At 46.3% G+C, this 26,748-nt stretch overlaps 1 protein-coding gene across 1 annotated transcript in view; it reads right to left on the reverse strand.

The window, feature by feature from the left end:
- The window catches only part of LOC126531843 (uncharacterized), a 49,571-nt gene extending 23,041 nt beyond the window's left edge, over positions 1–26,530 (reverse strand). Inside the window, exons 1-5 of the mRNA XM_050179586.2 lie at positions 26,227–26,530; positions 23,240–23,484; positions 4,388–4,526; positions 3,488–3,709; positions 1,133–1,367 (exon numbers count right to left, since the gene is read on the reverse strand). Of these exons, the coding sequence (XP_050035543.2) occupies positions 1,133–1,367; positions 3,488–3,709; positions 4,388–4,526; positions 23,240–23,484; positions 26,227–26,434 (1,049 nt within the window). The 5' untranslated portion in view covers positions 26,435–26,530. The remainder of the gene's footprint in view (positions 1–1,132; positions 1,368–3,487; positions 3,710–4,387; positions 4,527–23,239; positions 23,485–26,226) is intronic.
- Between the last annotated feature and the right edge of the window lie 218 nt (positions 26,531–26,748).

The following is a 26,748-nucleotide window of genomic DNA, read 5'->3' on the forward strand; positions in this document are numbered from 1 at the left end:
AGCGCGGCTTTAGAGTCGGTGCAGTTCGATTGCGTTTCATCGAAGAAGCCATTTCTCCGTCTCTTTCATTGCAAGATAGTTGCATGGGAAAGCCTGCTTTAGTGCGTGCGGTGGCCGCAATGTTCGGCTGATCATGCATAATGCATGATTCCACCCTTTGTTAATTTTCCTCCTCTATGATACACCAGTGAACCTCCCCTGTCGACCCACTTTCGAAATCGACAGATGAACCGAGGCCAGCTTAGGCCTTTCGTCGTTAACAAATCTGCGTCAGAGAGTACTTTTGGCCGATTTTTTAAGCGGAAGCTTTAGCTCGGGCCCAACTCCGACGCGGCCTATTCAAATACATGTAAAATGCAAAAACGCTTTCCTGAGATAACCCCGGGACCGATATTAATGAAAGTTGTTGCATTTGAGAGAGAAAGTTAAATTCTAGTGACTGTTGGAAGCGGAATTACGATTTAGGGCGTGAATTTTGTTAAACTAATTTTCAAGAATTTGAAAGTTCGAAAAATATAGGAGGACGAAGTTTCCAAATTAATAGCTCTGCATCAAGAACAGATATAGCGGTTCAAGTAAAGAGCACCCATTAGATCATTCAAAGCGGACCAATTCGATATGTCATTGATATCCTACACGAATTTGTTACGCTCTGTACAAGGTTTCTGCAAAAGTTGTATTTCAATATTACTAATTTTTTTTCAGATTCATGTGCAACATATCAATTTTTTACGCTTTAGATGGACTATGAGATGCAATTCACGAAATTGCGATATTAGTTTTCACTGCTGAGTTACGGAGTATTAAACTGGATAGTTTTGTTTTCTGAAAATCTGCGATTTTTGCTAATTTTTAATAAATGAAATTGACGATCTAAATAAAAGATTGGAAACAAACAGTCACACTAGATTCTAAGTTTTTCTTTTAAATGCAATAAACTTGTCAAATTTGGTCAAACCTGGAGAACTTACAGGAGGGTGTTTATTGCACAGGGTATTGTAAACGCACTTTTTGCAAACAACCTTTTTGACTCGGGTTAACTGCACTAACTTCGACTAGAAGTCTCTTCAAGCCACCTGATTCACCTCGTCTTCTCAACGCCGCTCTGGCGACGCGTGATATCGCTGCTCACCCATAGTCGACGGAAAGACCATGTCCGGTCTTGGTGGCTGCCCTGGCAGCCCTCTGAAAGGCTTCCCAGCTCGGCTGGTCCCGGCTGCCGCGCACGGCCATCTCGCGCCACACGACATCGGTGTAAAAGAGCCGGTCGCAAATGCCGTCCGGAGGCAGCATCTTCTCCGAGGTGGCGCGGCTGCCCGATGTGCACACAAGGCGGCTGGGAGCGCGAAGGTCTGCGTCCGAGTAAGCTGTAAAATAATTTACACCCTTATTCACCTTGAAGGGTGTAAGTTACTTTTACAGTGTGGTTATCATGTACCTCTGTTGAGCAGAAACTCAAGGACAGTTGTTTGTACAGGTGGCCGCAACGAAGACCAAAACCGATATTTTGCCTGCTTTATAAATGATCCGTAAGATTCATCGCGCTAACAACCCGTCTCAGAGAGGACAGAAGCAGCGGTTGTCTTATTTATTCTCTCGCGTAAAATAGAGTTACTGCATATGGCTCCCGCAGGGAGCCACATGCAGTAAAAGCCTGAAAGGCGGCATCTGCTGTCGCCAAACCAACATTTTATAGCGATAGAAATTACAAGGACAGTCAAAGCCCATTTCTGCCGTCGGTGTCGCCGTGAGGTCCCGTATAAAGTTAAAGGGCGATAAGATCGTCGCCGCGCGCCGTGCGCTGTATGTGCGAGTGAAAGCGTGCGAGGGTGAGCCGGCAATCGCGGCTCAACTTTGCGCACGCAGCAGAGAAAAGTGGGGAGGAAGCGCGCCGCCTTGCGTCGCGCGCTATAGGCTCTGGGGGGAGAGTAAGGAGGGTAGGGCGCCGGGCCGCTGTATCTTCAATGCGGTGTGTGCAGAGTTCGCCGCGCACTCTGTTTTCGCCGCGGGGTTCGCGTTGATGCGAGCGGCAGCACGAAGGCCATTTCGCTCGCCGCTGCTGCCGCGCTTGCTCACTCCAATGTTCTGACAGAGAATTTCCGTGGCCATCGAGTGAGATGGGTTCATGTTTGCTTGTGCGCGCGCAACACCATGCTTGGTAATTTAGTTGGTATGCCTATGTTTACAACTTTATACGGCCGATAAGACTACTATCCTTACTTCGTATAGCTGCGCGCTAATTTGCCATCGCAATCCATGCTTCGCATTTTGGGCGAAACTGCGACTTTTTAACTCATGATTGTACAGCGACTTGTCTGTTGCGCTTGAGCCGTCAGGTAACACCAGCAGGCAAAGCGCACTAGCAGGCACCGCATTAACTGAACCGTTCGAGACATTAAAAAAGATTCTAGGGTTTTACTTGTTTAAACCAATTACGAGATACACTTTTTTGGAGGACTCCGGATTAATTTATGGCAATAATGGTAATTTATGGCAATTTACGGTAATACGCACGCTTTTAATTTTTCAGCTTTGCCCCGTACGTGCGGTCGGTTTATGGAACGCTCTCCCAGATAACATCGCTTGCCAATCGAAACAAAGTGCAGTTCGAACAACTCTAATCGATCAATACGCCGTTTCAACCATCTAACACGTTTTGCCTTGTTTTAATGTTTTTCCTGCATTTCTCTACACGCTAAAAGCATTTCAGTGATCCTATCATTTACTATATTTATTACTGTATACATGCGAAGGGTTTTATAATATTATGTTATTGTGTTTACTGTTTCTTGTTATTGCTCTTCCTATTGTATTTGTTAACACCGTACTAATTTTCCATACTGCTGCACTGCGTGAGTATTCCTTTCATTGTACTGATGTTTTTCCTCCTTATTCCATACGAATATGTTACCGTATTTCCCCCCTTACACAATGCCTTCTGGAAGGCCTGGAAGGTATTTATAAATAAATAAACTTAGGGGGCCACCTGTGGTTCTTTGACATGAACCTAAAGCTAAGCATAAAACAACCTAATCTAAATGTAAATCTTCGCTGTTTGTTTTTTGCTATTCTAAATATAATCCCACCCTTTATGTAACCCCCCCCCCCCCCCCTGAAATGGGGGCCTTTAAGGAAATAAACTGAAACTGAAACTGAAGGCTTGACGGCTCGCCATGTCCTGGCAAGTCCTCTGTCAAAACCGAATTTCAAGAAGTCTTTCCCAAAAATTATAGAAAGTTTCTTTTTCCTACAATTAAGCTGCACATCCGCTTAGCTGAACCTGTTTACAGTGTTTCTTCGAGTCTTATAAACCAGTCGGCAGTAATAGTGATCATTGTAGGACTCGCCACGGGCATCGCGAACAATAGTACAACTAGTCCTTCCTTTCTTGAAGTGCATACAACAATCGTGACGTCAAAAAATCGAAATCGGGAAAACCGCAGTCAAAAAAGGCGTTTCTTGCCTGCAGGACTAACTTTAACTTTACCATCAAATTCTGCGTCGGCTTCGCCGTGCCTGGCAGCGGGTGAATTTGCCGTCTCATTTGAAGCTGCTCCTCGTGACTCGGGAGTGGACAGCTGCACCACTGTGACGTTGACGCCGTGGCGCGCCGACGCCTCTTCCGCCAAGCGGGGAACTCGAGTGATCCCGGAGGACGCCGTCTGATCGTGTGCTTTGAATGTTTCCGCGCCGCTGGCTACCGCTGCGGCTACTTAAAAAAGGGGCATCGAGAGAATGACAACCGTCAACAGTGAGCGGAATGGCACTGTATATTGTAATTCCGCAAACGCGTCAAGCTCGTAAAGCTGAATAGAGCGAGATAAAATTGAAATTCAGGAGAACGTTCTAGTCCTAATTTACAGAATTCTTTCGCACATTTGAAATGGTCAAGTGTTTGCCTGTAACTGATTCCCATTTCATCAATTAATGCTATTTGACACCTGGGTACTGAAAAACACACAATGTGGGCTTTAGCACATCGTCTGACTGATGAAGCTAGTCACTAGAACGCGATTAATCTTGTTTCAAGAGCGACAGTTATCCTTCGAATGGGTTCAACGGTTATCTAATTAGTCTGTTTCCGCAAATTTGAAATAGAATCGTAACTGGGCCTGACGTACCACTTCCTCTTTAGAAACAACTGGCGCAGGTGCGAACAGACATGCCATTATTTCTTTGCAGAAAATAAACAAATGTGGATTTGTAAAAAAAAAAAATACTAGATAAACATTTCTGTTTTTCTTAATCTGCCCTTTCGCGTATGTCGAACTCCTGCATTGCAGCAGCTTTAACTAACCTCAGTCACAAGCTTCCTAGTAGTTGTGCCGCTTCAGCAAAAGCTTCACCTACTTGCTTGAAAGTTGGCCGACTGCCTTGCCGCAATTACCTCCGCTTCGTCCGGGATGCGACGAATGTTCTGCTCCAATTGAAACCCCACCGGCTGGCGCAGCGCTGGACGGATTCGCTCGATTTTCTCCTCGGCTTTGCTCAAGTGGCGATGGATGTCTCATCTCAGCTGCAGTGCTCTAGAAATATACAGTAAGTGCATCTCTACTAATCTCTACTTCCGACCTGTTTAGTAGGGGCAAGCAACTCCCCGGGCAGGCCAGAGGGTATCATCTTGGAAGAGACTCTGCACAAATATCTGATTGCTTGATTGCAAAAAAAGAAAGCAAAACATCGAGAGAGACGCTGCTCCAGCGAAGGCAATTTCCCACATGGCATCTTCAACAATTAGCTGGTGAGGCCTTAAGAATGGAGATGCCCGTTTTTCAATGGATCCGATCCCAGAATGGTCCAACACTGGTCTAGCAGCGTAGTTGTTTGAGATTAAGTACCTCTGTTTCACAAGCAAGTCCCTGACAGGCACTCTATTCTGCCATCCTAGGCCACGGTGGCTGCCGCGGTGTGACGCAAAGAGAAATGGCATCTAGCTACCTCGACTTCGCACAACGTGTGGCTCCCAAAGGTTGCATTTCTTGGTTCCGAACACCCTTAATACAAACAAATGGTACACAGAAAATATAAGCTTAAACAAAAAAAACTATTGTTCAGCATTATCTTGAGCATGTGGTAGGCTCAAACCCAAATAAGGGTATTCTTTTTATATGTTTTGCCATGGTATAAAAAGAAAAGAATACTGCTATGTATTGTGTTTGAACTTCATTTACTATATCGTAGTGTTGAATTGCAATTATGTTTTAAACCTTCTTTTCCTGCTATACCGTTGTTTTATGCTTTTGTTCTTGCTTCTCAGTGCATTGTATATTTGAATTTTACTTTCGTCTTAAATTAAGTTTAATTGCAATTCTGCATTGTGTATGGTCCCTTGATTCATGCTGTATGTGAAATAGTGTTTTCTTTCCCTTCACTGCTGCCATTTTGTAAATCGACTCCGGACCCCGTCAAGCTGCTCCAAGGCAGATTTTTGTCCCGGGCCTTTTTCTCTTGAAGAATTAGATGAATCTTGAATCTTGAATCTTATACGGCTGTCTGCATGCCTGCAAAAGTGCGTTCTAATGCCCCAACCACTGGCACGCGCTGGAAAGCCTCGGCGCGCGCCGAAGGGTCAAATGCGTCAAAGCGTCGGTCGGGAACTCGGTGAAGCGGAACGTCGCGCAGCGATTATTTCTACTGCCGATGCTAGAAGTTTGCCGACGCGCGGCGAAGCTGCGCCGGCGTGCACCAATGAGAGGCTGCGACGCCTCGAAGGCGTCAACCAATCGGAGGCTGCGGAGCCTTCGGCTGCTAGGCCTGTAATGGCCGACCGTGCGGAGACGCCGGCGCCAACGATCGTCCGAGTTTTTTGGACGCACGACGCGCGCGACAGTGTGTGTTTTAATAGTACGCCGACAACGACACGATCAACCGACCGACGACCGTGGGTTGTGGCAGTGCGACGTGGATCCGAAGCGACTTCGAACGACGCCGACTAATCCAACCTGCCCACTGGGTTCCGCCGGGCTCGGTACGATCGTCTGCTAAAACAGCCAACCGAATCACGATTGCCGCAACGTCTGTGCTTGTTGTATGTGCATATTGTTGTGCTCAAAACGAATGGAAACACGTTTACGAGCTCCGAAGTCTGGATAATCAACACTCGCCTATCGCCGATGTTGTTTACGTTACGCGTAGGCCTAGCGCGTCCATCGAGTTCGTAACTGGCGAGTGAACGAACTCACGTGAGAAACTCTGTCGAAGGAAATTAATTTTCAGGTCCGTTTGGTGCTGCCGTGATTTAAAATATGGCACTCTTGACTTCGTGTGACCTGTGATGTGGTGAATGAACCGTGTGAAAGTTGGGTTGGTCAACCGCGGCGTGTTTCGTGTGGTGTCGGTTGACTCAAGTTTAACGGGCAAGCTCTGCGCTGTTTCCAGTGGTAAAGATAACTTCCGAAAGCGAAATACACTAGTAGCCGAACTATTGGAAGTACTTACATAATCAGCCGTGCCGCCTGTTTCAGCTGACACTGCGCTCTTCTATTCGGCATGTGAATTCAGTTCAGTACAAGTTCACTGTACTCATTCACTCACTTCTTTCTAGTGCGTCCGTCTTTTGGGCTAGTTGGGCATAAATCGCTCGTGAAGCAATCAAGAACACTGACGCACTGAAGCATACGTGACAACGCAGTCATGTTTGAGTCAGTGTGTCGTTATAGTTGAGCACTGCAAAAAGAAATTATCTGTTTGCAACGTGTGCCCTGTGCGCAGTGCATAGCAGGGCCTGCATCATGCAAGACCTATGCATGTAGCAGCGTATACCACGATTGCTTCGATACCCGCTTCAGAAGCAGCAAGTACTGAGTCAATAATTTATTTTTTATGTCACTATTTGCTTATGGAAAGTGTAGATGGTGTGAGTGCATTGTGGGAAAGGTGAAAAGGTGTCATCAGTGTTTTGTGCAGTCAGTATGCTTAAACTGCTGGAATGCCTTCAGCCTCTACTAAAATGTTTCTTGCTGCGATACTATAAATTGTAGTCAGGACAAAGAACTACTCAAAACTAAGTTACTAATGCATCTGCGCAGAATGTGTTTGATTAACACGTTAACGCTTCCACAACAACAATATGCCGATGCACTGCATATGTGCTTACAATAAATACATTCCGTAAAGGTGAACGACCGGGCCTACAATATCAAACTTTGTAGTAGCACCGTAAAAAGTGCTGCCATGCGTATCAGCTACAACGAAACTGCTGCACGTCCAACCTTCTTCCTTGGAGGCACTTCTATAAAGACTGTTCGGGCCCTTCCCATTCTGGGTGTAGCATTTAGCTGTTCTCTCAACGTTTCCGCATATGTCACCAGCACTGTATGTAAGCACCGGCCCTTTCTTGGGTTTGTGTCCCGTGTCTCCCTTCCCTGATGACCTAAGGTTTTCCGAGCACTCTACACTTCTATCATTCTGTCACGACTTGAGTACTGCTCATCAGTATAGTTCCCGTACCAAACTCGCGACGCTAACAAGCTTAAGCTTGTTCAGCGCCGGACAATACGCACCCTTTACTCCCGTCTTTTCGGTTGTCACAAGCTCATGCCAGCCTTCGAGGATTGCCTCAAACCCCTCAAGTAGCACACCCTGCAATACCAACGCAACATTGCACTAGTCTATACTGCAGGGTGTTTGACGTCTCTCTGGACAGCACTAATCTTTCTTCAGTTCATCTGAACAAGTGGTCAGCACAGCCTGAGCCCTCATCACGCCTCTATGGCCCGACACCACAACTCCATGATTATATCTGGCATGCAGAGCTTTCTCTCCACCCCACTGGCGATTTGGATTCTCCTTCCTTGGAACCAGACTTCATTGGCACTCTTGTGTGTTGTGTACCTGTCGAATGTGTGCGTGTGTGCCGTGCTGTGTTATTGAGCAAGTGTGTGTGCACGTGGAGGGGAAGGAAGTGTCTTCTGCATCCTGCAAATTCCTGCTTTAGATGGCTGGTTATCAGATGCTCTAACATACAGGCATCAGCCTTCTTTTTAGTCTAGTGTGCCAAGTTACCACTAAGATTATTATTATTATTATTATTATTATTATTAGAATCATCACTTTGACCACATTGTGTTGAAGCCAGCGTGACACATAATTCAAAATATTTCTGGAGCTTTGTGGGCTCTCTCTTCTAAAAGGAGTGCCAAAGATGTACGTCTTCTTCATGAACATAGTGGTGTTGTCTCGAACACTGCTGATGCCTTTGCAGAACATTTCTGTTTGCTATATGGTGTGAAATATGCTTCAAGTAACCTTCCTTCTCACTCTGGTGCAGTGTATGCTAACAGTCAATGAAAACCTCGTTTCCAAGTATATGAAGTGCCTTAAACTTTCCCTTTCTTGTGGTGTTGATGGTATTTCCTCCACAGAGCTTAACCCTTTGAGACGCTGTCTACACAATTGGGCACAGCAGGAGCATGCATCAATAGCAAAAGCACTGATGAAAGTAATGGTATTTAAAATGTGTTTCATACATCTTGAAACACTTATTATTGGAACTGTGCTGCAATTTTGAATAATGTGCAGGTTTTAACAAAATGAGTGGGAAGGTAGACGGCTGGGTGTTGTTACTCCGTGTCAGTATGTTGTATGTAGCGGGTTCACTTCTTTCATTGTTTTTTACAGTGTCGTGCACCAGGCATAATTGTCAAGTGGCTGGATAAGTGCTTTTCAAGCTTTTCAAAACACGAAATAGTACATGTTTTCATATTTTGTGTTCCTGTAGTGAGTTTTCGCATGGAGTCCAAATTTTGTAAACTTGACAAAACTCGCTAAACAATTGAAAATTCTTAATATTTGCTGCAGCTGTACACTTTCTACGATTCTGAGGATGCAAGAGATGTGGTGAAAGCAACTTTTCAATCAACGGGATAAAGTGGTGTCTGAAAGGGTTAAGACGTATGGAAGCATACTTGTTCCTCGTTCTCACAAGCATCTTCAATAGTTCCCTAAAGTCTAGTACCTTTTGTAGCACTCGGAAGGTAGCATGAACATTGCCCATGCACAAATCAGGTGCTAGATGTGCATTTACTAACTGCCGACCTATATCTATCCTCTTCAGTGCGTCAGGTGTTCGAATCGATATGGGATTCCTCGCTTTCTGTTAGTGCTAAGAGCATTTTAATAAATGAACAGCATGACTTTGTGTGCCGACATTTCAGACTTTCAGACTATTTCAGACTGTCAACAGTGTTCACCACTGCATCGACTTCCAAAAAGACATTTTTTCACTCTCAAACTGGTGCAGAAGCAATAAGTACTCTTAAATGCTTCCAACGCTATGGCATTAAGTTATATGCACAAAACGCACCATGTGAAATTTTGATACACCCTACATGATGCTCCACTCCTTAGGGTCGATGAAATGAAAGATCTTGGTGTGTACTTCGACAAAATGCTAAGCTTCTCTTCACATAGATGATTACACAAGATGCCCTTCACGCTCTTGGAATTGCATGCCGTATATTGCATGATTTCCACTCACCTGTTGTGTTTCTGAAATTCTGCTGTGTGCCTCCAACTACTAGAGTATGCCTCTGTAGGAGGGGGGTGCAATGAGCAAATCTAATTCTGACCTCATTGAACGCATCCAGAATAAATTGATGTCTATCTTCAAGCACCACTTTTGCCATTCTGGCGACCACAGTTGAGCCTTCTCAAATATACTTCAACTCGCACCTCTAAATTCAAGTCTTAATCGCACCTTTTGTTCCTGTATAAGGTGGTCCATGACATTATACATTCCTTAAAGCTTCTTGATCATATGCATTTGTTTGTGCCGCAACAGTATACCAGGTAGCATTCCACATTCGTTGCCTGGGCTTGTTACAAGATTGTGCTAATAAGACTCGACTCCAAAACATACTTCATAGTTCATTTCCTGTGTATTGTGTATCTGTAGATAATCACGTAGGATTAACTCCCTTTTACTTTTCCGCATTTCCGTTTTTCCCTATTTGTTTCTCTATCTTCCATTTTTTTGTCTACTACATTCATGTTTTCTCTACATTTTGTCTCACATAGTGCTCGTTAAGTGCACCAGTACAAAGGCTCTCTAGCTGTTCCTGGGCACCACAATAAAAATTTGAATGATTGATTATTATCGTAGTATAAAATTGTGCTTTTTAAGTATGTACTAGTATACTATTTTAGTGCAGTAGCTTTCGTGCAATTAAAAGAAGGGCATGAATTAAGAAGAGAGTGAGAAAATGATAGATGAAAGGTAGGCAGGTTAACCAGGACTGAGCCTGGTTGGCTGCCCTACACTGGGGAAAGGGAAAGGGGGACGAAGAGATGACAGAAGACATTGTAAGGCCGCCTTTGAATCGCAGAATCTTGCCCACTGATTAGCCGGTTGGTTATTAATATAATCAACGGCACCTCGGAGGGCAACAAGCTCCGAACCGGTCGATGTTGTCAAGTGAGAAATCTTGTATTGGATGCTTAGTGATCATGATGGTATAACCACTGCGCTGGTAGAGCTGGTCTGAGTGGAAGAACCATCCGTATATATGTGAACTCGATCAAAGTAGAAAGTGTGCAAATAATCCAGAGCTGCTTGCTTCAAGGCCAAGGTAGGCAGGACGGTCTTCTTTCTTATCCCTGGAACCGTAAGACGCACTTGAGGTTGCTTTAAACACCACAAAGCTGAGGTTGAACGTGCTGAGGGTGTGAAGCCCGATGGTAAGGAGGCACGATGGATGCTGACCTTGTTGGAGAAGGACGCCTGTGGTCGTCGTTCTGGCATGAATTAAGAAAGTGCAATAATATGCTATGTGCCTGATCATATGCATTGTGCTATTAATTTCTTCTGAGTTTTAATAATGGCTGGCTACTGTATGCAGTGTTGTGCAATAAAATAATATGCCACAGCAATTATTCCGTGCCTCGCAGAAAAAATTGAATATATCTTTCTCAGTCAAAATATCATAGCAGGCTGAAAACAATAAACTGCAATTTTTCTTTTTGTGGTGACGAAGTGTATAAATTGTGAAAATAACCTATTTATATATTTCTTATACTATTCAAATGAGCTGCTCCCATACATTCGAATAAGTGCTTCAATAGTACGACTTGGCAAGGGGCAACGAAAGACTCCTATTAAAACCCTCTAATTCTCAAGCTTTTATTATCTGACGGCATGTCATTTCATTAATGTAAAGAAAGGCAAACTTGATATGTGGAAACCAGTTACAATAGAACATGGCCCTTACACTGTGAAAATGTTTTGTAGCAATACACTCAATGCGAAGGCCTCCGGATGCGGTGTTGATGCATCAAAACAACCTAGAATAATAGAGGTGCTCCATGGGCTAGATTTGACAGAATCAAGAATTGGGGGGAGACAAGATACGAATTACATACATTTTAGCTATTCTAGGTTTTTTTTTTTTGTGAGTGCTACAGGTGTTTCAATTCGTTTGTGCTGATTTTCTCAGAACCCACTTTTTCACGTTTCTTTCATGTACCAACAAGCATAATTATATTGACACGGATGCTTTATCTGTGTCCGGTTACCGTATTTCACCGGCTAAAAAATGTTAAACGTTATCGCTCGCTGCACGATGCGCCTGAACGTATCGGAAGTTTCGCGAATGTTATCGATGGTTCTGTCTGTTGTCGACGAACCTTGCTAATCTGATTGCATACGCGACACGAATTGTGTTGTAGTTTCTGGAAGGCGCGCGGGCACCAGCGAATAGGCTGTAAATTTCGACGACTGCCGTATGCAAACCGACGCGCTTGACCCGCAGATGAGATTTTCTTCGATTGCCGACATTGCTCGCCGCTATCGTTGCGATTGAGCCGGCACTATTTATTTACCGTCACTACTACGTGGCAATATTTCCAACACAGATTTTTTTTTTTTTCAGTTATACATTGTCGATGGGGGCGAAATGCGAAAACACCCGTGTGCTTAGATTTAGGTGCACGTTAAAGAACCCCAGGTGGTCAAAATTTCCAGAGTCCTCCACTACGGCGTGCCTCATAATCAGAAAGTGGTTTTGGCACGTAAAACCCCAAATATTAATTATTATACATTGCACGCCTAATTCTTACATAGTTGGCTGTGCAATAAGCTACCAAAAAAATGAAATGGTGCAACAGTTTTTGATATATGGCATCGTCGTGCAGGTGTTTGCAAAGCGATCTTGCAGACAGACGACGCGCGAGCGCTGATGTCGATATTTTGTACACTATTGTTACTTCAAAAATAAAAAACTGTTGCGGCAGGTGTATATTCATTATTCAAACGTGTTTTTTATATCTAAAAGCGCATACAGATCACTAACTTATTCTTTCAAGCTTAGTTTACAGCAGGCTGTTTTAGGCCGGACTTTGACGGATGAAGACGGTATAGTCCAGCAACAGTGCGCCGCAGCCGAGGAGCGAGCTTCGGCGCGCGTCGGAGCTTGTCTCCAGTGGTTGCGCGCCCTTTCCCTCCAGCCGAAGCGAAGCGGCGCGTTCGCTTGCCAGCGCGCGCCGAAGCTTTCGGCGCGTGCCAGTGGTTGGGGCATAAGACCAACGCCGTAATGTCTCCCTTCGGCAACGCGAGAGAGGAAGCTCATTAATGAGCACTGGGCAGGTTAGCACGCTACTCTGCATGAAAACACCAAGATTTCAAACCAGCAACTCCTTCATATGAAGCCGGTGCCTTGCCCAGTGACCACCATCTCTGCGGTGTCGTATCCAGCCACCAGGTATGGCAGTGTATGGCAGCGTATGGTAGGAGAGTATGGCAGCGCGGCAGTCAGTATTGATGCGAAAACATCAAATGGCCCATTGAGAGAAAAAGCCGGTGTCTGTAGCAGCGGAATGGCTGCTACGCCACGTCATGTGCACACTTTGACGGAGCAAAACGGGTGAAAGGATGGTGCCGCGCTGACGCGCCAGGCGCTGCGTGAGGAGAGAGGGCACCGCCGAGACGCCACGGCGCCCTCGCTCTCGAAAGCCCGTGTTATCCGCGCGTTCCTTGACTCGCGGACAACTCTCTGCGGCTATGAAGGGAAAGCTACGGGAGTGGAGCTTCTGTACATGTGTTACGGCGCCAAGTAGTCCGCCAGAGTTTGAGAGCGCTTTTCGTTGCTCGGAACAGACGCTGAAGCGACGCAACTTCCACGTGAGGCTGTTTCGCGTTTGCCCAGACGCGGAAGTGAAAAGCCGCAAAATAAGCAAACCTTTACATTCAGTGGTGTGCTTTGTCTCATTTAACTGTTGCTGATAAGATGTTTACGTTTTCTCTTCCCCAGCTTAAACTGACGGAGATGAAAACATGGGACTCTTTTCAAAAGCATTCTCACTTGGGCCCGCTTGGCCTCCGTTGCTTTCCCAACTACAGAAAGTTGTCCGCAAGTATAGCTTCGTCTCAATAATTGCTATCAAGAAATTAATATATAAAAACAGGATAAATTCGAAAGGAAAACGTTGGCGGTAGTGAGTTCCGAACCCCCCCGCTCAGAAGCCGAGTGTTTTACCCACTGGGATACAGGCGTTAGCCAAGCGTCTCAACGCGCTCGCATGCCCGCGAGGAGTTCATTACTCGAAGCACCACCCAGCGGTGTTCAATTGCACGTTAATGCTTTCGCATTCACTACTCACAAGTGCTTAGTGTACTCGGATGTTTTTTTTTTTTTGGGGGGGGGGGGGAGTGGTCTCTAAGCCCGCAAACAAAAAGCACCGCTGGAGGCTTTTGCTTGAATTGCTCCCTCAATCTGCAAGTTATCAAATGCAGTTTCCTGTTTTTTCAAAAATCACGACTCAGTTTCGGCGCTACTAAGGCTAATTGAAACGATATAAACCAATGCTCATTATTTTTCTTTTTGGTGCCATGTCCAGCTGTCTACACTATACAAAACTTCGGTTGGGGCTAGTTGGTACATGGTATTTTGAAGGTGAAAAATTCAGCGCAAAACCCAGGACAACTCACAAAGAAGAGACGAGACAAGCACTGGCGCCGACTGACAACTGATTTATTCTTGCGACAACGCATATAAATACCCTTCACCACTGGACCACGGATGCGTGCGCCACAAAAGACACAAATTCATGCCACACTAAAGCCAGTTACTGAAGACGTGCGCGCAGGAAATTATATTCGGCTGAGTACAGAGACAACGAGGTATGACTGATACCGTCGTCTGCTTTTCCCTTTATGTGGAAAGCCTCCAAGGCTAGCCGCGCATGTTCATTAGTGCTTCTGCCGAGAATCGACGTCACATCAAATCGCGCTGTACAACTGCAGCAAGAATTAAGATGGGCAACAAGGTGTGCCCCTTTTGTCTACATTATTATTTACTTTTTACTCGTGTTCCCTGTGTCGCTCGTCGATACACCGCGCTGTCTGCCCTAGGTAAGTCTTTCCACAGGAGAGAGCGAATGCATAAACCACATCAGTGAAACATGGGACGTAGGATATCCCGTGCTTGATTTGGCATCCTTGCGCGCTTTCCCCGCAAGTGCGGGAGCACAGCTTAGCGAGCTTGTTCGGCGCACAAAACGCCTGGGGGGACACCACGCCTGCTAGCAACTCTCTCGAGTTGATGAGTGACCTCATAGAGATAAGGCACCACCACAGGTCTGAACGTTTCACGTTCAACGGTCGCCCTCTTTTCGCTTTCTCTTTTCTGAATCAGGGCTTCGGCAACTGCAGTCAGGAGCGACATAGGGAAACCTGCTGCCAAAAGTCGGCGCACCTGATCATCAAAGCTATGCGTCATTTTATGCACACACGATTTTTTTAGACCCGATTCCATACAAGAGGACGCGATTCTTCGTTTTGCAACTTTGGAATGAGCCGACCTAAACGCCAAGAGCTATTTTTGTGCATGTGGTTGGTAAGACCAACATGCATGTCTGTCGCGTACCTCGAGCCTAAGGTCCAATAACTGTAAGATATTATCATGAGGTAGCTATTGAGTAAAAACAAGTCCTTGTCCGTATTGCTTAAAATCATTTAAGACCTTATGAACCGTATCCCAGTAGGATGAGTCATACAATAAAAAAACTAAAAAATAATCAACGTACCTAGAAACTTTTAAAACATTTCGCTCGGTAAAAATGTAGTCTAAAGACCGGTCTATACTAGCTAAAAAAATATCACAGAGAACTGGAGCAACACATGACCGAATACAAATGCCATTCCTTTGTAAAAAAGGCTGGTCATTAAAAACAATAAACGTTACCTTAAGGTAATATTCCAAAAGACTTACGAAATTGCCCCCTGACAGTCCCACATCGTTCTGGAACGCAACCGCACTATTTTCCTCAATACAAGAATTAACAGAAGACAAAAGTTCACGCTTGTAGCACTGAATAGTATAAATCTTCTATATCGACCGAAAAAACATAACCAACGTCTTCATTGCCATGAAGAAACTGCACCACTTCAACCATCTTTTTAGTCCTGGAAGGGTCGGTCACCACTAGCAATATTAATTTGTTCTGCAAGAATTGGCTTACGCTGTGCTGCCAGCAGCCAGACTCACTGATAATGGTTCTGAAAGGTATATCCGATTTATGCGTCTTTGCAGTAAAAAAATGGTCTACTTTTTTCTATAGCTTTAGAGAGCGACATCAGTTCAAGTTTGTTGTAAATTTCTATAAACTTAGCTTTTACTCGGACCTCGCTTTCCTCAATAGGAACAAAATTCTTGAACACCACCTGCATCACTTTTTTCTTAAAAACGCCTTTTTCAACCATTAGAAACCCACCTTCCTTATCAGCCTGCAAAAGGCACACATTGTTGACCTTCAAAAAAGATAAAGTATTAACAACATGGTGTTAAGAATGGCCGTACGGGGTGGCAACGTGCCAGCTTTCAGCCCGCTGCACGTGTTCCAAGCCCACCAGACGGGGCGCCCTTGGGAGAACTGCGAAGGGCCGGCAGCCACGTGGCGCGTGATCAACTCAGGAAATTGGTACTTGGCCGAGCCATCCGGGACAAAGCAGTTCTACGAAGCCCTCTGACGTCGGCACTGAAAGCTGGGCGGTACCGAGAATTGTTCGGCCTTTTCAACTGTGTGCATGTGCGGCACGTGTATGTGAGCCCTCATCCTCCAAGTCGGCACACCTCATCCTCCAAAAAGGCGGGTCATCTTGAATGACGTCGAACTATGACGTCGAGCAAGGGCTTATAAGCAGCGTTTGCCGGCTGCTAGGGTGTGCTCGTGTCGTGCTCGTTGTCGGGAGCTGAGTGCTCTTTGTCAGGCTAGAAATGCACTAGTGAGCTGTGTGCTCGTAAGCTGTTTGCGGTATGTTAGTTTTGCGGGCTCCATATGGGAGTCGCGCTAGTCTGCCAATGTATGTCCTGTTCAAAATGTAAATACTGCCAGTAAATCTTAGTTCCTCCCAAGCTCCATCCCTACGACTACGACCGCTCCAAATCTAATAACTGAATGGCAGCGGTGAGATCCGACTACGGCTCCTAGATCGGCCTACGACTCGGAAACAGCAACGGCAGCTCACGGACGTTGGCACATGGTGACCGACCGGCATCCTGATCAAGTTGGAGGCGACTTGAGATTGACCACCTCTTGCAACTGACTGGATACGGCGGGGAAGGACTGGTGATATGGTGCTGCTTCAGTGGGTAAGCGTTTGGTTTTGGCTGTAAGATTTACCAGGCTTCAATTTCACTGTGTTTTTGGATTTGATTCGCTGGGATCTTTTACTTGTATTTTGATTTGCGTGGGTATCGCAGCAAGTATTGTGTGACAGCAGAGCCAAAGCTTAAAGCAGCGACCATGGTCCTAATGTGTTTGACGAGAGCTGACCTGTTGTGATTGTGTGAGGAGATCGGGGTAAACGTAGATGAGAACTTGAAGGAATCAGAAATTCGTAAGACAATTCTCGAAAGTGAGAATGATTTGAAATTCATAGAGCAAATGGGTAAACGAATTCTAAGAAAAAAACGAGAACAGGAAGCAATTAGGCAAGAACAGGATGAATTTAGGCAAAAACAGGAAGAAGCTAGGCAGAAACTGAAAGGGGTTTCGCAGGAAGAAGGCCTAACAGAAGTAACGAGGCAGTACATTGATGCATTGGACAATGAGATTCAAGGTTTTGAGCAGTCAATCGAGCGAAGTCGACAGCGGCTGGAGAAATCTGTAGGCTGGACGCAGCGAAAGTGGCAGGAAGTAAATAGCAGATTTTGTTCAAAAGCCGAGGAAAGTAGTAGTACCTGTGAGAGTAGCAGCACGTTCACAAGTGAACTCGAAGTGCTAGCAGCTAACGAAGCCTTAGTGGCAGCAGAGGCCGTTAAAGGCCAGAGTGAGAGCGACGAGGTGCTGTGCCAACAGATGACTGTAGAGACAGCTAGGCCAGCTGCGAACAAATTGGCACAGTTACCGCGCGTGTGCGTCGCATCTCATGGTAGCGAGGTCGTTAGCGAGGTACAGAATACTACGGACTTGACAGACGCGAGCACCCATGTCGAGTCAGATCTGCGTGCAGAAGTGAAGTGCGAACTGGACGATGCAGTTGAGAATAGTTCTCGGGGTGGCGAGCTCCGTAGCTCACGAGAGAACAACTGCATTGTTCAGGGATCGGTGCGGCTCTCCGCCAATCTAGATAGCCTAGATAGGGATGATTCAGTTGTTAATCATTCGGACTGTGCGTGTGAGACAGCGATCGATACCGACGGGCTGTGTGCAGATGCACAGCGTGAGCTGGGCAATGCAGTAGAGGGCAGTTCGCAAGAGTGCGAGTTGCATAACTGGAGTAAAGCCTGCTGCATTGTGCCAGAGTCGGTTGAGCTGTCCGCCAGTCGAGGCAGCGAGAATGTTGATTTAAATGAAAATCAATCAGACTGTGCGGGTAAGAGACCGATCCGGGCCGACGAGATGTGTAACGGCCAGCACGAGGCGCGAGATGACGGCATGAAAGAGAGTTCGAGGAGAAAGCGCCGCAGAAAGAAGCGCCGAAAGGATCGGAATGCGGTGGCTAATGTAGCGAAGCCAAAGACGGCGACAGGCGCGATAAGGCAAGGCGCGAAGAAAAGACAGGTGCGGTCGTCACGGGCGATGTTGACGCATCAAACACGTTCGAGCCACCGGTCAAAGGGGGACCGAGAAGCATGTTCTGCACGGACGCGGACAAAGGGCACGGGGCAGTTAAATTCCTCGTCGTTCCGTCGTTCTCTTCGAAGCTCAGCGTGCAGTACAAAGAAGCGCAAGGTGGCAAGACGAGACCAGGTGGGGAGTAGCGAAGCGGTCAGTCGAGGTCATGTTGAAAGCGGGGCGCCAGGACGCAAATTGGCACGGGACTGTAACGTCTTGGGGGAGCTGATAGTGAGTCAGCCCTTTTGTTGTTCCTCGGCAGCCAGAATAGCTTTCAAACCGCGGCCACCTCGGGTACGGCTGAAAGTATGAGTCAGTCGGAAGTAATCGGGAACGGGAGGCCAAGAGCTTCCGTAGTAGTGTTGTTTTGTTTTATTTTTGAACATTTGCAGATTTTTGCGATTTGAGACTAGGATTTCTTTCAATATGTAAGGTATGAGCTCTGTTTATGTTTTGTTTGAGAAGCTCGAGATTTGAAAGACGCGTTTTAAGTAAACATGTAGTTTCGCGAGGTGTTCATTAATAAGTATATAGGCTTGCTTTTTGTGTGTGTGAGTAACCTGAAGGTCAAGGTTATCGTTGAGAGGCCTATCGTAACGCGCGTGTGTGTTATTTAATCTTCTTTTTTTAAAGTGTTTTTTGAATTTTCTAAGGTTAAGCGCGTAGATTTTCAGTAAGTGCACGATTTGCGCTGAGAAGAGCTCTTAAGTCCATTAGCGCGTGTCCTGTGTGGACGGAAAGAAGCAGATTTATGTCTGGGTTGCTCGTGTGTGTCGAAGGCAGCCGTATTCTGACTTCTCTAGTACGCGTGCGAAGAGCTAGTTAGTAAAAGACACATTTGTTCAAAGGTTCCTCTGTGATGCGTAAGTTACGCAAATTTGGTTGTTTGTTTAAGGAACGTGTCCTGTGTGGACTAAAGGAACAAATGTGAGTCAGCGTGATGAAAACTTTGTTGGATGCAAGCGCGTGTTCGGAATAGGGACCACAAAGCTGGCGCGATTGTGATTGCGTACCTGTGGAGTTGGCCAGACTGTTCAGTGGCAACAGTACGTGAGATAAGTACGTCACTACGATAGGGTAAGAACAGGCTGTTCGTGAAGTTAGGCTGCTTATGTTATGTTTGGGTATTGGTGTTTGAGAGCCTTCGGTTTAATTCTGCGTAAACCTTTACTCTTGTGCAGCACGACAGTCAGGTTTGGTCGAACTGAAAGGGGAACGTGAACGCTCGCTTTGGCGGCACGAAATTTTGGGGCAAAATTTGGGATTCCCAGTTGAGTGACTTGCATGGAAATTGTGATAGGAGGCCTGGTGGGTTAGCAGCTGATTCCGGGCGTTTGAACGCTGAGCGGTATTGTGTTGCCGGGTCGACTCTTCTGTGCCAGTTGTTGTAAGATGGTTGAAGGCATTCCAAGTACGCAGGGGTTGCAGAGAGCAAAGCCATCCTCTTGCTCGCCAGCCATTCTCTTCCTGCCCAGCGGTTGCCAGCACTGGCCAGGCGAGATTTTCCGGGCCATGGAGGCGCTGTTAAGAATGGCCGTACGGGGTGGCAACGTGCCAGCTTTCAGCCCGCTGCACGTGTTCCAAGCCCACCAGACGGGGCGCCCTTCGGAGAACTGCGAAGGGCCGGCAGCCACGTGGCGCGCGATCAACTCAGGAAATGGGTACTTGGCCGAGCCACCCGGGACAAAGCAGTTCTACGAAGCCCTCTGACGTCGGCACTGAAAGCTGGGCGGTACCGAGAACTGTCCGGCCTTTTCACCTGTGTGTATGTGCGGCACGTGTATGTGAGCCCTCATCCTCCAAGTCGGCACACCTCATCCTCCAAGTCGGCACACCTCATCCTCCAAAAAGGCGGGTCATCTTGAATGACGTCGAACTATGACGTCGAGCAAGGGCTTATAAGCAGCGTTTGCCGGCTGCTAGGGTGTGCTCGTGTCGTGCTCGTTGTCGGGAGCTGAGTGCTCTTTGTCAGGCTAGAAATGCACTAGTGAGCTGTGTGCTCGTAAGCTGTTTGCGGTATGTTGTTTTGCGGGCTCCATATGGGAGTCGCGCTAGTCTGCCAATGTATCCTGCTTAAACTGTTAATATGTAAATAAATCCTGTTCACCGAGTTCCTGTCTACGACCTTCATCTCCTTCAAATGGTGGCAGCGGTAGGACCGTCCGACAACTCTGACAATGGTCATGCACTCGGCGGTCAGTTCCTTCGAGTGCAATCTTTTCTAAACACTCCACGCCTTCAAGTAGGCAATGTTCGTAGTCTTCTCGCTTCGCCTTAGAAGCCACCAATCTATTCATTACAACCAATTCATGGGCAGGGACACTAGAAGGGGGACAAAACTTTGGGCCTTCTTCTAGCAAACGGCTAACATTTTCAGGTGGGTCGACGTTTCCAAATACCTTAACACTTCTTTCTGAGAGTCTAGCCTTTCGACTTTCCACGTGCCCGGAACAGATACTATAAAATGCAATTCCACCTGTCCTCCGTCAGATGAGCAGCAATGCGTATAAAATAGCGGTACTTCCTAAGAGCCAGCTAGTCGGAATCAACAGAATGCCAAACAGCCCAAAGCCAATCCTGAAAAATACGGACATGCCGCCAAAGCTTCGAAGATCCTGTAAAATGCAATTCCACCTGGCCTCCGTCAGATGAGCAGCAAGGCGTATAAAAGAGCGGTACTTCATAAGAGCCAGCCAGTCGGAAACAACAGAATGACAAACAGCCCAAAGCCAATCCTGAAAAAGACGGACATGCCGCCAAAGCTCCGAACGCAGTAGTTTACACAGCCTCTTGACATGGGCCCACGAAGGAGACACTGGACCGAAAAAGGCACTCACATCAGCCGGGACAATACCTTTGCGCAGGGAGAACACGTAGTCTTGCTCGGCAAGTAACATGGATGGTGTGGCTGAGTAATTTGTTGACGACAGTAGATGGACCTCGAGAAGACGCACAAGAAGAGGGACCCACTGTACTAGAAAGGGACTTCAATAATGTATCGGTCGGGGCTAGTTGGTACATGATATCTTGAATGTGAAAAATTCAGTGCAATACCCAGGACAACCCACAAAGAAGAGACGAGCACCAACCACGTGCACAAAAGGAGCTCTTGGCGTTTAGGTCGGCTCATTCCAAAATTGCAAAACGAAGAATCGCGTTCTCTTGTATGGAATCGGCTCTAAAAAATCGTGTGTGCATAAAATGATACATAGCTTTGATAATCAGGTGCGCCGACTTTTGGCAGCAGGTTTCCTTATGTCGCTCCTGACTGCAGTTGCCGAAGCCCTGATTCAGAAAAGAGAAAGCGAAAAGAGGGCGACCGTTGAACGTGAAACGTTCAGACCTGTGGTGGTGCCTTATCTCTATGAGGTCACTCATCAACTCGAGAGAGTTGCTAGCAGGCGTGGTGTCCCCCCAGGCGTTTTGTGCGCCGAACAAGCTCGCTAAGCTGTGCTCCCGCACTTGCGGGGAAAGCGCGCAAGGATGCCAAATCAAGCACGGGATATCCTACGTCCCATGTTTCACTGGTGTGGTTTATGCATTCGCTCTCTCCTGTGGAAAGACTTACCTAGGGCAGACAGCGCGGTGTATCGACGAGCGACACAGGGAACACGAGTAAAAAGTAAATAATGATGTAGACAAAAGGGGCACACCTTGTTGCCCATCTTAATTCTTGCTGCAGTTGTACAGCGCAATTTGATGTGACGTCGATTCTCGGCAGAAGCACTAATGAACATGCGCGGCTAGCCTTGGAGGCTTTCCACATAAAGGGAAAAGCAGACGACGGTATCAGTCATACCTCGTTGTCTCTGTACTCAGCCGAATATAATTTCCTGCGCGCACGTCTTCAGTAACTGGCTTTAGTGTGGCATGAATTTGTCTTTTGTGGCGCACGCATGCGTGGTCGAGTGGTGAAGGGTATTTATATGCGTTGTCGCAAGAATAAATCAGTTGTTAGTCGGCGCCAGTGCTTGTGTCGTCTCTTCTTTGTGGTTTGTCCTGGGTTTTGCGCTGTCTATACTCGACTTCAGGCTTTCAGGACGTGGCGTTAGAGCTGTTTTCCAATGAAAGGAAAGAAATGAAACAAAATTCTAATCACTCTGTTGCGTCTGAACATATTATTGCTTTGTTCTGGAACTTTTCTGCCGCCATGAGTCGACACCGTAAAGCGCGACACGACTATGATGTGTAAAAGAGGCTTCCAGAAGTTGGAATGATGGCAGAGAAATGGCACATATAGAGAATAGTTAGGGCAGTAGCACTCCTGGCAGACATATGTTTCTTTTTAGTCACAGAGGCTTCCACAAAAGTGCCTGCGCTTTTATCAATGCACCCGCTTTTGAAAGAAGGGCTGCAGTTTTTGCGAACGCCGTAACGCGATCGCAGGTCGTTCACTTTTTCACGATTTTACAGCACGCAGGTGTAGACAGAAAGCTCAAAGCTTGACAACTAAAACATGAGACATGTGAAGCTGCCAGGGCCACAAATGATGTAGTTTTCGTCACAAATATAATACCATCAATTAGAAAGGTGATAAGATGGGAACGAGAGTGCTGAATTGAAGCTCACATGAAAGCATTCAAGCTCGCCAGACCATTGAAATATCAATCTTGATTTATGTTTTTGCTGCTATAAATCAGGGGTGGCCAGAAAAGTGTTTTCGCGAAGCGCCATATAAAAACAAATAAACTTTTTAGTCAAAAGCCGCAGGGAAAATGGGGGCGTGGCAGTTTTTCTTTACTTTGTCCAACAAAGCTGGGGTCACAGTAAATGCCACTCGTGCACCGATTGCTCCTTGTGTTTATCCGTTCGTGAAGCAAGCACCTTGAAGTTTGCCTGCCTGTGAGCGCGTCTCTTCTAGAACACAAAGGAAGCTGGTGTTTAGAGGCATGCGGATACCAAAGAGCAACGAGCCGCCCTTGCATGCGTGAGGAGTCGCAGTTTGGCCAGCCCTGCTCTAAATCAACGTGAAGAACTTTGTGTCGCACAGATGCGGCGTCACTTCTACGTCTTTTCGTTAGCTCTTTCAATTGACGATGCGTGTGCACGGTGCGCGTCTACTTTCCCATGGGTGAAATCTGTTGTGGGGGAACTTTCTGACCTCGTGGCAGAGTAAGGCGAGATTGTTGCAGGACTGACGCCGCATGCGGCGCAACATGGTGAGAAGCACTCTTCTACATCACCGCACCTTGGCTGAAGCGTCAGGTGGCGGCCTGGAAGCAGACGAAGTGGCGTGGCTTTCATCTGCGTTTTTCCCAGAACGTGACTTATGAACCCGGCGAAGTGACCCTCCATCTTCTGTCTTCGAATCGGCCAACTGGCCGTCCGAGTGCACTGTCCTTTCCTCCACCGGGCTCTGCCCCTTCGTCGTCCCGGAGTGTGGAAAACTGCTGCGCCCACTGCCTCTCGCATCACCCTTGGACGCCGCTGAGTCTTGTGCGTAAAAAAAGCAGCAAGACAAAACTCCGTATCAGTGAAGCTCTCGACAAAGCATCAAATAAAACTTGAGAGCTTAACGTGCTACTGCAGATGAAAATACCGTTATTTCAAATCACCAACTTCCACACATGAAGCGGATGCCTTGCTGCTTGGCAATAGCGGCATCAAATACATACATGCAACCATACAAACACGGCGGCCATTTCAGAGACCTATTGTTAACCAACGATTAATCTAAGTTTCACTAACATTCAATTGATTCAACGAGGCATGTACCCTTCCGTCTGCGCTTGCGTTTCCACCATCGTCTTTTTAGTGAGACACACAATATTCCCAAACGCGTCGTCCACAAGGAGTCATCACAGCCTTAAACCAAACCTATTTTCACGAGCATGCACTAACATGTTGAAACGCGGTTCCTTTCCATGTGCTATCTAACGGTGAAATGCGACCCACTTATACTGTCACCGTCAACACTTTTTAGCTCATTAGAATGTCTCAAAAGGTGCCGAGTGACTGAGAACTCTTTGCAGAGTAGCAGTCAGCTGGAATGTATGCACATTGCACGAGTATGCGTGTATGTTCAAACAACACATTCTGCAAACGCATCAGCAAGAACATTGCTGCCCGCTATTTGCTATGTATTTCTCGCGTTGGAAAATCCCCCTCAAGGAACCTTTTCTTATTTAGTCTACAAAACAAATTTGGTTGCTTTAGTTTAAGCAAAAAATTAATATTCCAGCGCTTTTCATGTCGACCTACCGTGTATTCATCTTGAAATCATGTCAGGTAAGTTGTAAGGTAACATGTTTTCTAGATTGTATTAATACAACACTGATTCAGCCTTCTTTTCTACTGCAGTCAGTTATTATTGTGCCCAATCCCGCAATATCCCTGAAGAAGGCTGAACAATATACAGTAACTCCAGTTAAAACAAATGCCATTGGACAATGAAAATGTGTGTTGTTTCAGCAGTTCGTCTTAAACCAATTCTTGGTCCACCCAAATATTCACAGGCAAAAGACATTAAAAGAAAGAATTAAAGCCAAAATCCGGATGTAAAAATAGACATTTATTGAATTTGCATTATAGCAAGCTGTTGTTTTATGCACTGTTTTTAAGCTAGTGAGTGATTATTGCTTAACGTAGCTGTGCAAACCTGTGCGCTGCCAAAAGTGCTGATATTTCACGTAGGTTGTTAAAAAAAATTTCGGCGCCCTTTATACAACAAATTCGTCCTGCATAAGTCCGCAGAGCAGAGGAAGGTTCGTGAAAAGGATAAATTGTCATCGACCCTGCTATATCAGGAAGCCACACTGGAAATTCCTATAAGCGTTTTTCGGAGAGAAAGCTTCGCAGGTCAAATATGTATACGTGTGCAGTCCTGGTCCGAGGATCGGTAACCGGGATCAACGCCTTTCCGGGGTGGTTGCTCTACCATCTGAGCTAACCAGGAGGCTAGCAGATTGCAAGGCGAGACCGAACCAGATCGAAAGCTTAACTCGAAGTAAAGGGACACTGATTAGGTTAAATCAGTGTCTCTGATTTAATCAGTGTCCGGCGTTGCTACCGTGTTCTATTCCCGGACCAGGACAAACTTTTCTTCAACTGCGACGCTTGCTTTCAACCCACATGGGCTTCCTTTATAGCTTCGTGCTACAATGAGGGGCATGTTACCTTTTCCCTTTCATAGTGCTTAAGTGCCCCCATGTTAAAAAAGCTCGCCGAATTACTTGGGCACTGTCAGCTGTGTCGTGAGTGACCACCGCTGTGGCTCCTGCGCAGGTAGCGTCGACAAGCCTGCACTTCGTGGTCATCGTCAGTTACTATATTTAAGGTGTCAGCCCTGCGGGCGTCCATGACATTGCGGACGCTGGGGTAGTTAACTTCCACAGAAAACACCATTTGCTTTTCTCGTATAGCAAGTGCAGTCGTCTTCTACAAGTCTATTGATACCGGCCTGTCGCTTAACGTAGAGCAGGCGTCAGTCGTGGCTGCAGAATATACGGCTGCAGGTTTATCTATCACTCGGAAAAAAATTAGCACGCAGTTAGTACGTCGCTGAAAATACCGCGTTAGATGTCACATTGCAGTGCATATACCAATGCCTCAATGACACTTTGATAATTAGGACAGTACGTTTCGAGTTCAATAATTAGTTACAATTGCCTAAGCAAATCTCAGCAACGAAAAAATTACTGCCGGCTACTCCACTGTACTGGAAACAATATGCACTAGGCTATTTTCGAGTAACGCAATTGCTCATGTTTTAAATCTTGGTGCATGCTAGTTCGGACACCCTGTATACAAGGTGTCCTAGTTAACTTTATCCAAGCTCTCCAACCAAAAAGAAATTGAAATAGCACAGTGCAACACACGATTTTAAGACCTATTGTGTTCGGTCTTCAGTGGTCTGACGACCTAAAACCGTAGATCTTATAATTGTATCTTACCGCGTTTCTTTCTTCTCTTAGTTGGACAGCTGGGCTAAAGTTAACAGGGACACCATGTATATTATCCGTGCACAAGTGTAATCATTGTGAATCGTTGCATTTATAAAGCAATATTTTGCTGAAAGTGATCAGTTTGCAATCACAAGAACGTTTGAGAAGCCAGAAGGACGAATTTACGGTGAGTCTATGTACTGAACCGTCAATATTCTAGCTTCCGTATATACACAAGCCAGAGTTCTCTGTAGTAAATTTTCTGGGATCTCTATGACCACATGCTTCTCACCTCGGCCTACGCCTATTTTCGCAGTGGAAGCCTCTCTTGTCCTTGGCGTGGCGATGTGCGGCGTTTTCGTGGCCGAACGAGCGCCGCGTCCTTTCTTGGTGGTGCCGGCTTCTCCACGGCGCACGTTACGGGCGGTGTGAGTGCCTTCGTGACGTTTGCGGGTCTCCTGGTTGGCGCGTCTGGCGGTCGTCGGCGCGACAGCCGACATCTTGGCCGGCTTTATCCGGGCTGCTGTCGCAAGTTGAATAGTGGTGTCTGCCCGAACTGGCGTGACCGAGAGTGTACACAGACTTCGGTTAGCTTGGTGCAGGTAAATTCAATTTTTTCTTAATTATCCCTACATGGTATCCCGCTTCACGTAGGCTTTTACACATTTCTGCGGTACAGAAAAAAAAAGTAATTTCGCAGCTGAAACGTCATGTCCATGTTGTAACGTGGAGAAAGAATCGGCGGCAGTTAGTATATACACTGTAAACTAATTTACTCCCTCAATATTGCATATGGGGGTAAATCGGTCCATAA

This window comes from Dermacentor andersoni, chromosome 5 (genome assembly GCF_023375885.2).
Source record: "Dermacentor andersoni chromosome 5, qqDerAnde1_hic_scaffold, whole genome shotgun sequence".
In the NCBI taxonomy this organism is placed as follows: domain Eukaryota; kingdom Metazoa; phylum Arthropoda; class Arachnida; order Ixodida; family Ixodidae; genus Dermacentor; species Dermacentor andersoni.